This window comes from Diaporthe citri, assembly GCF_014595645.1.
Source record: "Diaporthe citri strain NFHF-8-4 chromosome Unknown scaffold_1, whole genome shotgun sequence".
Lineage (NCBI taxonomy): Eukaryota > Fungi > Ascomycota > Sordariomycetes > Diaporthales > Diaporthaceae > Diaporthe > Diaporthe citri.
Genome location: NW_025064846.1, coordinates 3,388,757 through 3,402,852, shown reverse-complemented (window position 1 = coordinate 3,402,852; position 14,096 = coordinate 3,388,757). Strand labels below are relative to the sequence as shown.

At 50.7% G+C, this 14,096-nt stretch overlaps 7 protein-coding genes across 7 annotated transcripts; 4 read left to right on the top strand and 3 right to left on the bottom strand.

The window, feature by feature from the left end:
- Positions 1-1,569: 1,569 nt before the first annotated feature.
- Positions 1,570-2,227, bottom strand: INS49_000918 (uncharacterized protein; the record flags this gene model as incomplete). The annotated part of the gene is made up of 2 exons (XM_043161752.1): positions 1,570-2,010; positions 2,069-2,227. The coding sequence occupies 2 exons, from the start codon at positions 2,225-2,227 to the stop codon at positions 1,570-1,572; spliced, it is 600 nt and encodes a 199-aa protein (XP_043030258.1).
- A 1,235-nt stretch (positions 2,228-3,462) lies between these two features.
- On the top strand, positions 3,463-4,420 carry INS49_000917 (uncharacterized protein; the record flags this gene model as incomplete). Its single annotated transcript, XM_043161751.1, has 2 exons — positions 3,463-3,496; positions 3,720-4,420. The coding sequence occupies 2 exons, from the start codon at positions 3,463-3,465 to the stop codon at positions 4,418-4,420; spliced, it is 735 nt and encodes a 244-aa protein (XP_043030257.1).
- A 759-nt stretch (positions 4,421-5,179) lies between these two features.
- Positions 5,180-5,818, top strand: INS49_000916 (uncharacterized protein; the record flags this gene model as incomplete). The annotated part of the gene is made up of 1 exon (XM_043161750.1): positions 5,180-5,818. One exon carries the CDS (start codon positions 5,180-5,182, stop codon positions 5,816-5,818), a length of 639 nt encoding a protein of 212 aa, XP_043030256.1.
- Positions 5,819-6,327: 509 nt separating this feature from the next.
- Positions 6,328-7,689, bottom strand: INS49_000915 (uncharacterized protein; the record flags this gene model as incomplete). Its single annotated transcript, XM_043161749.1, has 2 exons — positions 6,328-7,396; positions 7,478-7,689. 2 exons carry the CDS (start codon positions 7,687-7,689, stop codon positions 6,328-6,330), a joined length of 1,281 nt encoding a protein of 426 aa, XP_043030255.1.
- Positions 7,690-8,828: 1,139 nt separating this feature from the next.
- On the bottom strand, positions 8,829-9,629 carry INS49_000914 (uncharacterized protein; the record flags this gene model as incomplete). Its single annotated transcript, XM_043161748.1, has 1 exon — positions 8,829-9,629. One exon carries the CDS (start codon positions 9,627-9,629, stop codon positions 8,829-8,831), a length of 801 nt encoding a protein of 266 aa, XP_043030254.1.
- A 1,077-nt stretch (positions 9,630-10,706) lies between these two features.
- On the top strand, positions 10,707-11,417 carry INS49_000913 (uncharacterized protein; the record flags this gene model as incomplete). Its single annotated transcript, XM_043161747.1, has 1 exon — positions 10,707-11,417. The coding sequence occupies one exon, from the start codon at positions 10,707-10,709 to the stop codon at positions 11,415-11,417; it is 711 nt and encodes a 236-aa protein (XP_043030253.1).
- A 1,557-nt stretch (positions 11,418-12,974) lies between these two features.
- On the top strand, positions 12,975-13,858 carry INS49_000912 (uncharacterized protein; the record flags this gene model as incomplete). The annotated part of the gene is made up of 3 exons (XM_043161746.1): positions 12,975-13,232; positions 13,318-13,512; positions 13,586-13,858. 3 exons carry the CDS (start codon positions 12,975-12,977, stop codon positions 13,856-13,858), a joined length of 726 nt encoding a protein of 241 aa, XP_043030252.1.
- Between the last annotated feature and the right edge of the window lie 238 nt (positions 13,859-14,096).

Here is a 14,096-nt window from a genome sequence, read left to right as displayed (position 1 = left end):
TTATGCTAACTTTATTAAATTTAAGCATTTATTAAGAATATATTATAAGGAAAGAGTTTTATATAGGTTATACTTTTCATTTAATAAAGGCATTCTTAAGGTAATTTAAGGTTATACTAGGTATAATATATATTTTTAATATAAGCTTTATTTTTATCTCTTTGCTGATAATAATAAGCCCTGCTAGCTATATTAATTTTTAATAAATTGCATTACTAAGTTTAAGTTTTATAATTACGCGTTTAAAGCTAATGGCAGCGATAAAAGTTATCCTAAGGACTATCCTCCTAGCGATTATTATTAATTAAAGCCTGCTTATGGTTTTTATAAGGATCATGCTTATAATTGCTATTTTTAAAGTTATGTATAATATTCATTTATACTTAATTCCGGGGCTAATAAGGCATTATAAAGCTTATTATTAATTCATTTTAATCTTTCCTTAACTTAAGCCATAGTAATTAACTATAATGCCATAGGTTGGTTATTGCATCTTATGTAAATGCCTTGCATTTAAAGGAAGACTTTCAAGCATTATCAGCAAGAATTCAGCAGTACTTTAAACATTACCTATATCCATATTATATAATCCTTGCAATAAGTAATGAAAAGGTTATTATTATAAAGATTTTATTGCATATACCTTATTAAAGTACTTGCTAAATAGGTAATTAAGTGTTTTATTAATGCTCCTTATATAAGGGCTATAAACCATAATTTTAAGTTAATATGCCTATAATAAGCTAAATTAATTAAAGTTTAAGCAAGCATTTTATTAATTATATACCCTTTAATAAGAGCCAATAGCTTCTCAGCATTATTAGCTATGCTTATAAGTTTTTATAATAAATATTATAAGGAGTGAAATTAATAAAATAAAGAAATATTAATAAAATAAATAATGTTTAGGAGTAAGTTAATAATAATAGTTTAATGGTAAGCAAGTTATAGTTATTAAAAGGAAGAAGTTATTAATTCTTTTAAGCCTTAAAAGCTAGGGCTTTCTCCTATTATTAAGTCCTTTTGCATTAGCTAAAAGTATGATTTACGCTTATTTATAATATAGCATTGCATTAATCCTAATAATTATAATAATTGCAAAATTTATTTATTAATAAAACGGAGTTTTTATTAAGTTTTTTATTAAGTCCTAAAGAAGAGTTAAAAATGGGTTTATAATAAGTTTATTTTTAGTAAAGTTTTATATATAATGAATGCATATCTTTTAAATAGCAATAAATATGCATATAAATATTGCAGGAAATGCTACTTAATTTATTTAATCTTTGCAATGTTTGCTTAGGGAGTTTAATAATGCAAGGAGGCCTAAAGAAGCAGTTATTGCTATATAACGCTTATTAATAAGGAGAATGTAATTTTTAGGTTAGGAAAATCCTCGTAGGGTTGCCTCTTTTACCTTATTAATTTATAATGCCTATGATTACTAATTAGTATTAATAAGTCTCTTATATATATAATAATCATATGGGGAAGCAATTATGTATTAGTGTTATTCTGTCTAAGTTTTGAGAGGCTACGTGCCCCTGAGGGGATAACTAAAGTAGCCTTCTAAGTGCGAGGGTCGTACTTGCCAACATCCACGATCTTGCCACCGGCGATGTGGGACTGAAGATTTCGGGCGCTGAATCCCGGGTTGAGTCTAGCGCGCCATTTCTTGTGCTCATCTCCGTCGAACGCGAAAAGGTTTCGAGGGCCAGACATGGTCCTTGCGAGGTATTTGCCTTGTTCATGGCGGATTGGGAAACGGTCTGCCGTAACAGTCTGGCACATTGTCGGGTCATTGATGATGGCGATCGGCTCGCTGCTGAACGGCCAGAAATCCAGGTAGATCACGGACGGGCAAGTGGTTGACTTGGGGAAGTAGTCACGCCAGTTCATGACAATGTGTCGAGTCGCATATGTGCTCGTAGAATCCTTGGGGTAGAGGTCGCGGATGCGTTTGAGAAGCATGAGGTGGCCAAAGACGAGCGAGTGCTCTGGAGTGATCGCCTGCCATGGGTTAGTCTTACCGTCCGGTGATGCTGTTATGATGAGTGCTTGCGCTTACAATGCCTTCATCTTGGAGGTTTCGAAATCTCATCCGCACGCGCCAACCGCTGTACAAGAAGAGACCAAACCGGACAAGCAGCAGGAGTGCGAGAATGTTCAAGAGCCGCCTGGGCATGTCGGACCACTCCAGGGCAGGAAGCTCGTTAGAGGGCGCCATAATGGGGGGGTCAAGAGCGGACGAGGCGATCGAGCAGTGTTGACTGCGTCTTGACCAGACTATCGTGAAACTTAGTCCTCGGACGAACGTGTTTTCATTTTTCCCACCAAGTTCTTCTCTTCAAACTTTCCCCGCTCCATATATGTGAGTTCTCGAATCTGCGTGGCCCGGGCGTCGTATTGAAGCAACCAACATGAAGAAAGTGGGCTCGTGCTCCACCTATCTAATGCAAGTACGACTGGGCCACTCCATGTAGACCATCGTTTACGTCTTCGGATAACAGGTACTGATCTACTACAAATACACTCAAAGTGACGTGATGACGGGGCAATGCTGCACAGAACTTCCCGTCTCTCCAGCATGTGACATGACAAGACGTTGCAACCGGCTGCGGGTAATTGACCAACACGTTTGAGTAAATAAATACTGTACTTGCAATTCAGCAACAATACAGGCCTGTGGTCAAATTACATCACGTTAGCATGCAATGTATGGCCCTTTGCTTACTTCGGTCTTTGGGAAAGCCTAAGCCAGCGAGTTTGGGAAGAAACCTTACAAGGCAAGGAACACAGAATTATACGAAGAGAAAAAACGACCAAAGATTGAGTGGGCTGAAGCTATCATGGGTAATTATGGTGTTACCTGCCGGTGACGAGACGTCTTTCACATCGATTTCCAGCTGCCAAAATCAACGACTACATAGACGCTTGTTTAAGATGTCTTCCAGAATGATTGTTTGGTGTTGCTCATTCCATAATATGGCTCGCTCACTGAGAATGAACCTGCATTTCTTTGACGAATTTGTTTCAGGTCAGGAGCACAGGGAGCTCCGAAGAGACAAGGGAAACGGAAATGAGTACCTCGCGTCCTGCGACAGGGACCGTGTTGAGTCCATTGGGTAATACAACATAGGCAATGAGCTGCTCAAAAGGCAGGCGCGTCCTAGATGTTGAGCTACATGGCAATCGACATCCGTCTGGTAGGAACTGACTTCTCTTACCTCCCATCACAACAAAACACAACATTGAATATCGCATAACTTCGCTCATTTCAAGGTTCATCGTCTCACTTGACACCAGCCTTGGACCGAAACCAACCCAAATACGACATACCAGTAACAAGCATTCATGATGAATTCATTCAGACGACTTACCAGCTCAGCCTTTGTGAGGACGATCAGTCATACACGGCAACCAATACGCTCCTTCGTCGTCTCAAAGATCGTCCCTGTCGCGATGGGTGCCGCAATGTTTGGAATGGGGTGCATGGGTAAGTCTTTTCACGAATTTGTTTTCGCATTTCAACAAAAAGATGTCTCTTAACGCAACTCTCGGTTTGACCTTTGCCGTGCGTCGTTTCTGTGTCTTGGCTCAGGGGTCGGCCTGTCGCACAGGCCGTGGCGTGGGGGGAGAATCACTCGGGTCCTGTCCGAGACAAGCTTTCCGGCAATACCTACCACGTGCTGACAGTCCACTGACCTCTATTATCGTAGTGGGACCGCCCGCCTTCGACCACAGAACGCTCCCTGATGACAATCCTATCCTGCTTCCTCTCGACCCCACCAAAGGTGCTCACACAGAGGACAATCAAACGGAAGCAGCTACAAGCATCGACTACAATACCAATCCAAAGCCTGCCGCATACGGGGCTCAGCTCGTACAACGTATTGACCAAGAGAAGATTGGAGTCAGTCGCCTCATAGCCGAGGAGTGGAAGAAGCCATCCAATGAGGGCCAACTTGAGATTCAACGCAGGCTCGTGCGACTCAAAAGCCTTTACGACGCAGTCTGGGCGCTTCACATGATTGATATCAGCCATGACCCCAAGGTTTGGAAGCTGCTCGATCGGTATGCAATTGAATTGAATCAACCTGGAACGGATACCACGAGGACTTTGAAGAAGGCCCAAGAGGCGACCACTGTTGGAGACACCAGTAGCTTGGAAGCGCATATCAAGGAGGTTATTGAGCAAAATGCCCGGCTCGGTCATCCCACGCGACCAGTGTCAGAACTGGAGAGGTTCATGGTGCGAGACCCTGCTGGCAGTGCCGTCCTCTCCAGGCTGAGAATGCTGCAGAGAGTTGCCACCGAGGATACGGAGGAGAGTAGATTTCTGTTACAAGATATCATGTACGGGCTATGGTGGGTTCTTGAGAGAAAGGCCAGAGAGCTTGACAGGGTGGTCAGGAAGTAAAGCAAGCCCGATGACAGCGAACGGGGCCCAAAACAGCGACACATTCAGTAACAATGAGCTTTTCAGTCTTTATAAAACTTGGAGACTTTCTTGGACGAATACTGTGTGCCAGACCTATATTTCATTCAGTGCGAACTGCCTTAACAACTGGGTAGTCCTGATTGAGCAGGCGTTGTTTGGTCTGCTGATGGTGAAGAACAAGTCAATCGGTTCGTTCAGATCGACCACAATCGACCACACCTTTCCGTTCCTTGAGTGGTCTGGAAAACATAGGGGTAGTCAGAGGTTGTACAGAAGCGATTCTAGACATGCAGCTCGTCGCACTCAGGAAACAGTCAGTGGCTGGGCAGGACCCCAATCATACGTTCGGTTCGGTTCGGTTCGTTTCCGTTGTAACAATCAGCGCGGAGGATGCCGTCAAGAAAGCCATTGAAAGAAGGCAGATCTGTCTCCAAATCAAATCAAAACATCTTCTTTGGTCTGACGTAAATGTGGAATGCGACTTCCCTCTGGCGATCTGGGGCATTCGAACATCACTACGTCATCAGCCATCTCACCACATCGGTGGCGTTGTTCGGCTTTCTAACTTGAGCCACCACCTCTGTGCGTCCAACCCGATTCCTCACATTATCAGCAGAAAGTACCAAAAGAAAGATTCCGAAGCATCTCGGAGTTTACTCTTTTTTGAAATCATTCAAATCCTCAGTCTCTGGCCCCAGCCAAACTTTTTGACAAGACCGCCATCAACAAACAGCAAACATGGCAGAGACTCACCACTTTGATATCTCGAAACTGTTCTCAGTTCAAGGATGGGTGTGCGTTGTGACGGGAGGGGGCACGGGCATTGGCCTCATGGCAACACAAGCTCTCGCGGCGAATGGCGCAAAGGTGTACATCACAGGCAGGCGGACCGAGGCGATCGAGAACGCTGCCAAGGAGCACAACCCAAGCTTCTCGACCGGAGGCAAGATCATCCCGGTGGGACCATGCGACGTGCGCAAGAAGGAAGACCTTGAGAGGATCGTTGAGGAGCTGCAGACCACCCACGGCGAGAAGTACATCAACTTGCTGGTCTGTAATGCCGGCGTGGCGGGACCCAAGGCCGAGCCCGAGGAGGCGGACGCCTCCGACCTCAAGAAGAAGCTTTGGGACAACGAGAGCGTCGAGGCGTGGCAGAGCACCTTCGAGACCGATGTGACGAGCGTCTACTTCACGACTGTGGCGTTCCTGCCCCTCCTACAGGCGAGCCTCCAGCCGAAGGGGCCCCTGGAGCGGTTCCAGCCCAGTGTGATCACCATCTCGAGCATGTCTGGTCTGATGAGGCACGCACAGGGGCACTTCTCGTACAATGCCGCCAAGGGGAGCCACGGTTCATTTATCGAAACTAATGTCTGCTGAGTTCCAGCAGACTGGAATCAGGGTCAACTCGATTGCCCCAGGTTAGTAGACTCGAGAAACATCGGTCACGGACTTGTATTGACATTGATTACAACAGGTTACTTCCCCTCAGAGATGACGGCCAAGAGCTCAGACAACAGGCAAAAGAGCGAGCTACCTGCGGAGAAGGTCCAGGAGAAGGGACACGTTCCAGCAGAGAGGGGCGGAAGGGACGAGGAGATGGGAATGACGCTGCTTTCTCGCAAGGAACGGCTATGTCAACGGGGAAATCATCGCAGTGGACGGCGGGGTCCTGAATGTTGTGTCTGGCCGCTAATGGGAGAAAGATATTCACTTGAAGAGGATTCTTCTCTTCAGTCATTGAGACCACATGGGTAGACTAGCACAGGCGTCGGAGACATACAAGGATACCGGTAGCTCTTGAAAGGTTTTGGGGTTCAGGGATGAGTGTTTTTATCGAAGCTTCTTTCCTATTCTACCGCCGCATTCTTCTCACAGCCAGACTCGCTTCAACCAGTGTTCCTTCTCCTGTTGCAGTTGTGTGGCACTTCACTGACAGGTGGCGCTTTGAGGGGGGCGAATCCCACCTGCAAGTCCCGGCCATTCCAAGCAGTGTAGTACTGCTTCAGGAGCGGCGATCCGATAACCCAGACACCCCTTCCGTCGTCGTTTACCTGCCCATATCTCCAGTTGGTGATTGCAGCCTGGCAAAGGCCATCTCTCCCAGGATACGGACCAAGGTTGAGGGACTTGGACGGGATAGTGACGTTGGCCTGGCTTGCTCCATCATAGCCGAAGAGGAAGGTGACATCAGAAGTGATGGCCTCCATGTCGGAACATGGAGCTCCCCAGGCGCCGACAGGATCTATCTGGTAGATCTTGGGCGAGATGGTGGCATAGATGTCTCTCGCGACCTCGTATGTGGGAGCCTGCACATGCGCAGTGCCTGTGTCCAGGATACTGAGTGCTTGTGGGTACCCGGTCTTGGTGGTGCTCGTGTCGGTAGTGGTCTGGAGCTGCTCGCCGTTGATGTAGACGGTCTGTATGTCCATCACCCAATTTTGCTTGAAGAGCGACAGTTCATGATCCAGGTCGACATATGTCAGGGTCCCGTCGTACTTGCTGTCATCGAGACCTCCAAGGGTCAGCTGGCCACCGGTGAGCTGTCCGGATGGAGTGTATATTCCGAAGAGGGGGTTGGCAAGTAGTCCGGCCTCGTACAGCGCCCACTCGAGCCCCTTCTCTTCACTGGCCTCGACGGGAAAGCCCAGGACCCCGTCGATCTCGCCCTGGGAACTGAAAGCAGCGTCTTGCTGGTCGCACAGGAGGAACTGGTATTTGCTTGCCGTCAAGTCCTGGATGCCGACAGCGTCGCTCACATTAGTACAGCTGGCAAACACGGGGGCCGAGACAGGAATGGTGTTTCCGTCCGTTCCGAACGAGACTTCATTAAATGGCGTTGATGTCCAGGAGAACGTCGAGGACTTGGAAAAATCGAACAGCGTCTGCTGGCCGCAGGTGGTGCAGTTGCTCGCGGGGAGGAGGAGCGTCCTAGCGCCGGTATCAATCAACACATTGCTGGTCATTGCACGTCAGCCAACTCCCCAAGTGCCTGAGTGAGTTTCATCAACCGGAAGTGGTCTGCCCTGGGAGACTTACAATTCCTGAGGAGGCGTGCCCACCGAGACTTTCGCAAACCACTGCAGGTCGGTCTTCCCATCGCTTCTGGTGTGGTCCGTCAAGGGAACGTTGACGACACCGCCTCCTTGTTCCTTGCGGAATAACTGGCTGCTGCTGGGTCTCACCGCTACTCTGGCCAAAGCCGGTGCCGCAATGAGCACAGCCGCGGACAGGAGCATAGTGATCTTCATTTTGAATCCGTGATGTCTTGTAATAGAATCGGGGGTGGGGCTGAGTCGACTGGCGAGGCAATGCTCTTAAGACGGTGATGTGAAGCACCAGTAAGGATTTAGGAGGCAGAAGAAGACTTGCCGAGATGTCTGTCTTTAAATATCCTCATAATTCTCTTATCGGATTCAGGTAATGAAGTGGTACGGTGGGAGAAGAACGTGTGGCAAGCGGCATCTTATACGAGCCATAGGCGACGGGCGTCTCGCTTCCGCTTCTCACGGCCGTACTGCGACACGTTCCGCGTTCCAGGCACCCTTCTAGAACAATATTTGCTGTTACACGGATAATACAACCCCTTAGATATTGTACAGAAGCACACAAAGACATTACATTGCTCAGCACCCAGCCACGAGCTGTCGGCCCAATCAAAATAAGCCAAGACACGGCACAATCCTAAGGTACAATATCATCAAGGTGTCCAGGGTGTCTGGGTGTATGACAAGTCCCACCTTACTCGTTATATGTGCCCTCTCTTGAATGATTGATCATCAGAGCACACACTCGTCGGGCGTTTTCTCAATTTCTATTAGGCAGTTGCAACCTGCAGTGGGTAATCCTCGCCGAACACTCCACTTGCCGCACAGAATCCACGAGTCCCTGAGTTTCGAGGTGTCAGATTTTCCAGTCGCGTGTAGTTAATCTTGGATGTCTCTTTTCAAGTTCTCTCTTCTACCATAAAGCGGATATGTGCAGAAGCAAACGCGGCGTAGGGTGATTGCTCTGGACAGTTGTACTTCACTGCTGTGAAGCCTGAGGATGTAATTTGCCTTTGCAACAGTAGTCGAACTGTCTTCTTGCCGCAATCCCATCCTCTTTCTGTTGCCAGCATGAGCAGGCATCAGTGACAACGCAGGTCTCTGCTGATAACTCTCGAACACATTATCACAAGTAATGTCCTCTATCGACTGATTTCCAACACGAATCCCGCCAACCCAACGAGTATGATGTCGACATGCCCCGGTTCGATTCTGCGTCCTCAAATCTCAAAATGTGCCACAAGGTTGCCACCCGTTCAGGCCACAAGGATCTTTGGCAAACCCTGTCCACTTTTTACCAAATTGATGTTCCAGCAGGGAGTTGAACAACAGAACCCATTGGATCAATCATGGCGTCTGCCCCTGGTTTTGACATTGTCTAGGGACGTGGAGTCACCTAATGGCTCGAATATGTCGATGAAACCGTCCTGCGGTTGATCCCTTGTGTTCTCGTCGCTAGCAGGCTTGCGATGCTGCCAGGGTAGGAGACAATTGCCCGCACCGTCGTCGTCGGTCTGCATGCTCAGGAAGTAATTGCACTTCGAGTCGTGGCGAGTGTCCCAGTCCTGCCTCTCGGTGACGTTCGTAACCGACTCTGAATCTTCCATCAGCTGCGCGCTTATGTTTTTGGAACCCAGCGTTTGCCCGTTGTAGAGGAGGTTGCTGCGAAGAACCCTGACCAGTGCCGCAAGTTTGAGAACCGAATCCGCATTGTGACAGACATCATGACTGCGGGCGGTGAAACAGGCTCGGCGATGTTTGTGTCGATCCACTGAATACTTCGGTTCACGAGAACCAGAGAAGTGAATTGTGTGTCGACTGAGCATGGGCAATTGAGTCAATTCAGTAATGCGTGGATCTTGGCTTGGAACATCTCCGTCGGAAATCATCAAGGACTCAGCAGTGCCAGTGGCGTCGCTGTCACGAAGGTCGGCCAAACGCCCACGGAAGTGAAGGCCCAGGTGCTGCAGCTTCATGTGCGACTTGATGATGCCCATGAGGTTTTCCCAAACTTGATGGTCTAGAACCTGGAACCCATCGCACTCGTCCCAGCCGTAGAGGTGCAATTCGAATTGCCTGATTCGGGGCAGCATAGCCTTGGGCCTGTCCCTCAGGAACGACCACGCTGCGTTTGCGGATGTCATGCTGCAGTCAGATGCACCGAAATTGAAAGACGAAATTGCTCTCCGAATAGTACATTTCCATGGCCTCCGTTGAAATTTGACGGCAAGTGAGGAAGATGCTCAGATCTGGGTGCTTGTTTTCAAGGTCCCGTACATTCAGAGCCGGGTGCCCGAGAGCAAGCTTGTCGTAGTCCACCTCATACTGGGAGTCGCCATGTCCCTCATTGTCATCCTTATTCCAGAAGTCTTCAAATTTACGGGGACGAAAGTAAGTGCCAGATTGGTACAATTCTCCGCGATACGAATCTTTGTTCTCCCAAGACATGCAAGTACGGAGTGGGCGCTTCGGACAGAGCGCTCTCTGTGAAGGTCTCCTAAGCGGCCAAAGGGGACGAAGATTTCCGGCCGAACGACTGCGTAGCGCCAGACCTCGTCACGCAATTCGCGTGGTAGTTGCAAAATGGGGAAAGGCCTGCCGCTACTGGTACCCATGTTGGCGTAGCGTTGTTGCTGTTCGAAAGCATGGTGGGGATAGGTGCTTTTTGATGAATATCGGATCGTCTGTGCCTTTGAAAATTGAAAAGCAACTCAGGTTTCGGGCCCCATGAAGCTAAGAGATCTGAGATGACAGTAAATGTCAAGATGGATCTACTGGCCAATACTTGCGATTGGTTCTGACAGCCAGTTTCAATGTCGAGAGACAATGTTGGATGGCAGATAGAGGCTGATGATAGACTAACGACTTTTATTTGGATGGTGGATGGGCTCTTGGAGGAAAGTTGAAGTGTTAGCTGTGCAAGCCAATTCGAGCTGTGATTCAAAGAAGCTTACCTGAACCTATGGGAAAGTGCTTCTGGCAGCTTGAGTGAATGGCCGAGAGCAGGTGGGTTCGGCAAACAGACAGGCGGGGGGGGGGAGAGGGTACATTGATGAGGGAGGGAAGGGTTCGGGTATGGGGCGACCTGCCAATTTTTGAACGGCTGCGGTCATGACGAGGACTTACCTTGCTCTCCCTCCTCACTTCTAAGGTTGCCTTGTCGCCAAGGTTTCCAAGAGAGAAGAGATACAATTCCAAGCCCAGACGGAGTGCTCACCAAGATGGAGGGGCTACCCATTGAGCCACACGGCATCTTCTGGGAGCAGGACTTCATTACCTCGGAGCACGAGCAGAATCTTATCAACTTCTTCCGTCACCAGCTCGAGTGGCCTGACCGCACCGGCCGCATCTCCATCCATTATGGCTATACCTTTGACTACAAAACGTTCGGTGTTGACCCGAACATCCCCTTCAAGGAGTTTCCAGATTGGCTTCAGCCACTCATCCCCACACACGAGGGCCGACCACCAGAGCAAGTCTGCCTGCAGCATTACCCTCCGGGAGCCGGCATCCCACCCCACGTCGACACACACTCGACCTATGACCAGCTGTATGCACTTTCCATAGGTGCACCGGTCTTCATGCAGTTTAGGAATGGGGATCGTCGTGTCGATGTCGACTTGACTCCTCGCAGCCTGATGAAAATGTCAGGAGACTCCCGCCTACACTGGACCCATTCCATAAAGAAGCGCAAGACTGATCTTCTCGACGACGGGACTGTGCGAGTACGCGGGGACCGTTGGAGTGTTACCTACCGCTGGTTGAGGCCTGGCGCCGAGTGTCAGTGCGGCAACCTGGCGCTCTGCGACTCTGCCCAGAAGCGGATAGGTGTCGAGCGTGAATACCGCTGGAAGCAGTACGAGGCGAACCAAGACACTACCACCCCTGATGCAACAACAAACCCGAAGCAGGGACTTCCGCCTGCGCTATGAGCCTGGGCAAACGGCCCAATAGTCTCCGCTCACACGCACTCAGAGACAGACGCCTTGCCGGTGGGGTTATCCGCCGCAATCAGAGGTATAGTGCCTAAGCTCGCCGCTTGCTCGCGGGACATGCGACTCGTCAGAAGTCTGAAGCGAGTAAAGCTCGAGCAAAACTCACACATACTTGAGGCCAACCTTCGTCGTGATGGTGTCCTCCAATTGTCGTGGAAGCCCCTGGCCGAGACCTCTAAGTAGGTCACTGCACCTTATCAAAACGTCCCTTGACACAGTTAATGACACCACTCGACGAACTATCAGCAAGGCACGATAGTCCAGGATGTCTGGGCTGGCATACCCACAAAAGATCTGCCGATCTACGAACGGTAGCAAACAGAGTCGCTTGGATCTACCCGATCAAGCTTTGGGAGGCTGAAGGTCGCTAGTCACGTGGTTTGGGACCTGCTTGCTACCATGCCTACGTCAGAAGACGTGCTACTGCCGGCTCCGTTCGGTACTTGGGAGGCTCGTTCCTCGAGCAATTGCCCACGTCAGGCCTAGCCGCTTTCCCGCGGGTCGGGTCGGTCAATTGCGCAGAGGAAGCTTGCTTCCCGGTCGGCGCTGGGGCTGCCAATTTCCTGGGCTACGAAGCTCCTCAGTATAGCCAGGCAGAGGATGAAACGTATGTCCTACAGCGGCTTAGTCGAGGCTCATAAGGCAGTGCCAAGTGAGCTTGTCCTCATAGGTGGGGCCGGCATACAAAGTTCAAAACACTTTCAGCCCCAGATAGCCCTTGAGCACAGACACAACTATTAGACGACTTCACCCCTTATGCCGTCGAATGCGAACTTCAGACCACGAGCCAGCTTTCGCATGACACACACTGGTGTTCTTGTCATATAGAGTTTCGGATGACTCGCTCCCTTCATAACGACCCACGAACTCACCGGGAGCGGCACTGGCAACTGACGAACCGCTGCGCTAGGGGGGCCTAAGCGCGGCCACGTTGGGCTGTCTATCCTTGAGACGATCGGGCAAGGGGGCGCGCGGAGGATCATAAGCTTCTTGTTTGGTTTCGTCAGTCGAACCTATCGCGAAGCAGGCCGGTGTGGACTCTGCTACCTGCCATCCGTCCTGACTGTTCGCCTGTCCGCGCTGTCGCCCGGAATGATCTCGGCCGCAACCCAAATGGGCAGACGAGATCAGACGCGCAGGCGCAAGCGCGGATCTCATCGGAATTCGGGGTGCAACCAGTACATATGCTCCCCGTCGTCCGTCTTCTCTCTCTCAATAAGTTTCCGGGACCGTCTGTAGTTACATCTTCTTGCTGTCGCTCCCGCGCCATTTATTCACGAGCAAGGCTCGTCTGGACAAAGCTCCTTAAATATCGTTCGTGTCACTCACTCGATTAATACCAGGCCGGTCCTGTGCTGTACAAACCTGTTTAAGTGGCCAGCCCATTCCTTATACTCAAGATGCACGCCTCAACGTCAACTATTCTTAATGTCTTCCTATATTCGGGACTGGGCGCTGCCCAGATTATCCCTCACCAGCCCAGGGGGTGAAGTGATGGAGCCGCCAGTGGCGAGGAATGCCCCGGCGCCTGCTACACCGGTGATGGCCGACCCAGCCGCCGCGGCTGCAGCGGAGGCGTCAGGTGCACCGGCAGCAGGAGGCGGTGCCGCCCCGAACGCCGCCGGCGGCACGATGAACGCCCTCTGTGCGCAGGGCACGATCCTCGCGCAGGGCATCGCGCTCAACATCGCCGACCAGCAGCAGGAGCTCACCACTGCCAACTCGCTCGCGACGATCCTGGCGGCCAACCCGGTGGACACGGCGGCGTACGGGGCCGCGAGGACGGACCTGCTCAAGTTCATCAACAACGGCATCGCCATCCGCGAGATGAACCCAGCTCATCACCCCGCAGGAGAACCAGGCCACCCCCGGCATCGCCACCGTCGCCAACGCACAGCTCACGGAGTTGGGACTGGCGAACAACCTCACGGCCCAGGGCGGCGACAACGTTGCCGGCAACATGCAGATCGTGCAGACGCTGCAGATGGACTTCATGGGCGGCATCATGCAGAACATGAAGAATATGGCCGCTGTTAGTGGGACCTGACCCGAGCGCGCACCGTGACCCCTCAAGAGCAGGAGTACTGACGCACCTTCTTTTCTAGGCCATGGCTGCATGTGGTGGCATGGCTGCCCCGGCGGCCGCAGCACCCCAGGCGCAACCTGCCCCGGCCGCCGGGGGAGCGGGAGGAGGAGAGACGGCAGCCCCGAAGCAGAACGCGACCTCCACCTCGTCGTCATCATCATCTGGCACGAAAGGTTCTGCTGGGGCGAAGGGCTCCGGGGGTGCCAAAGCCGGCAAGTTCGTCACCACCAAGGTTGGCCTTCAGAATGAACGCCCTAACCTCGTCTCGAGGTCTGCCAAGTTCGTCGCGTAGTGGAAACAAAACAGCCTGGTACTGTCGGGGATAGCGTACTGGGTGGTGTTTGGGCTCTTCACGGGCGCGACCTTGTTGTAAATACGGTCATTATTCACTCACTCACTCACACACACACACACACACACACACACACACACAAATGTTATCCTTCTTTGGTCTCGGTAGCGCGGGCTCAAATCACAATCTGCTCGGACCTCGTGACCGGCCGCCCTGTGGGATCTTTTTTTTTTTCTTC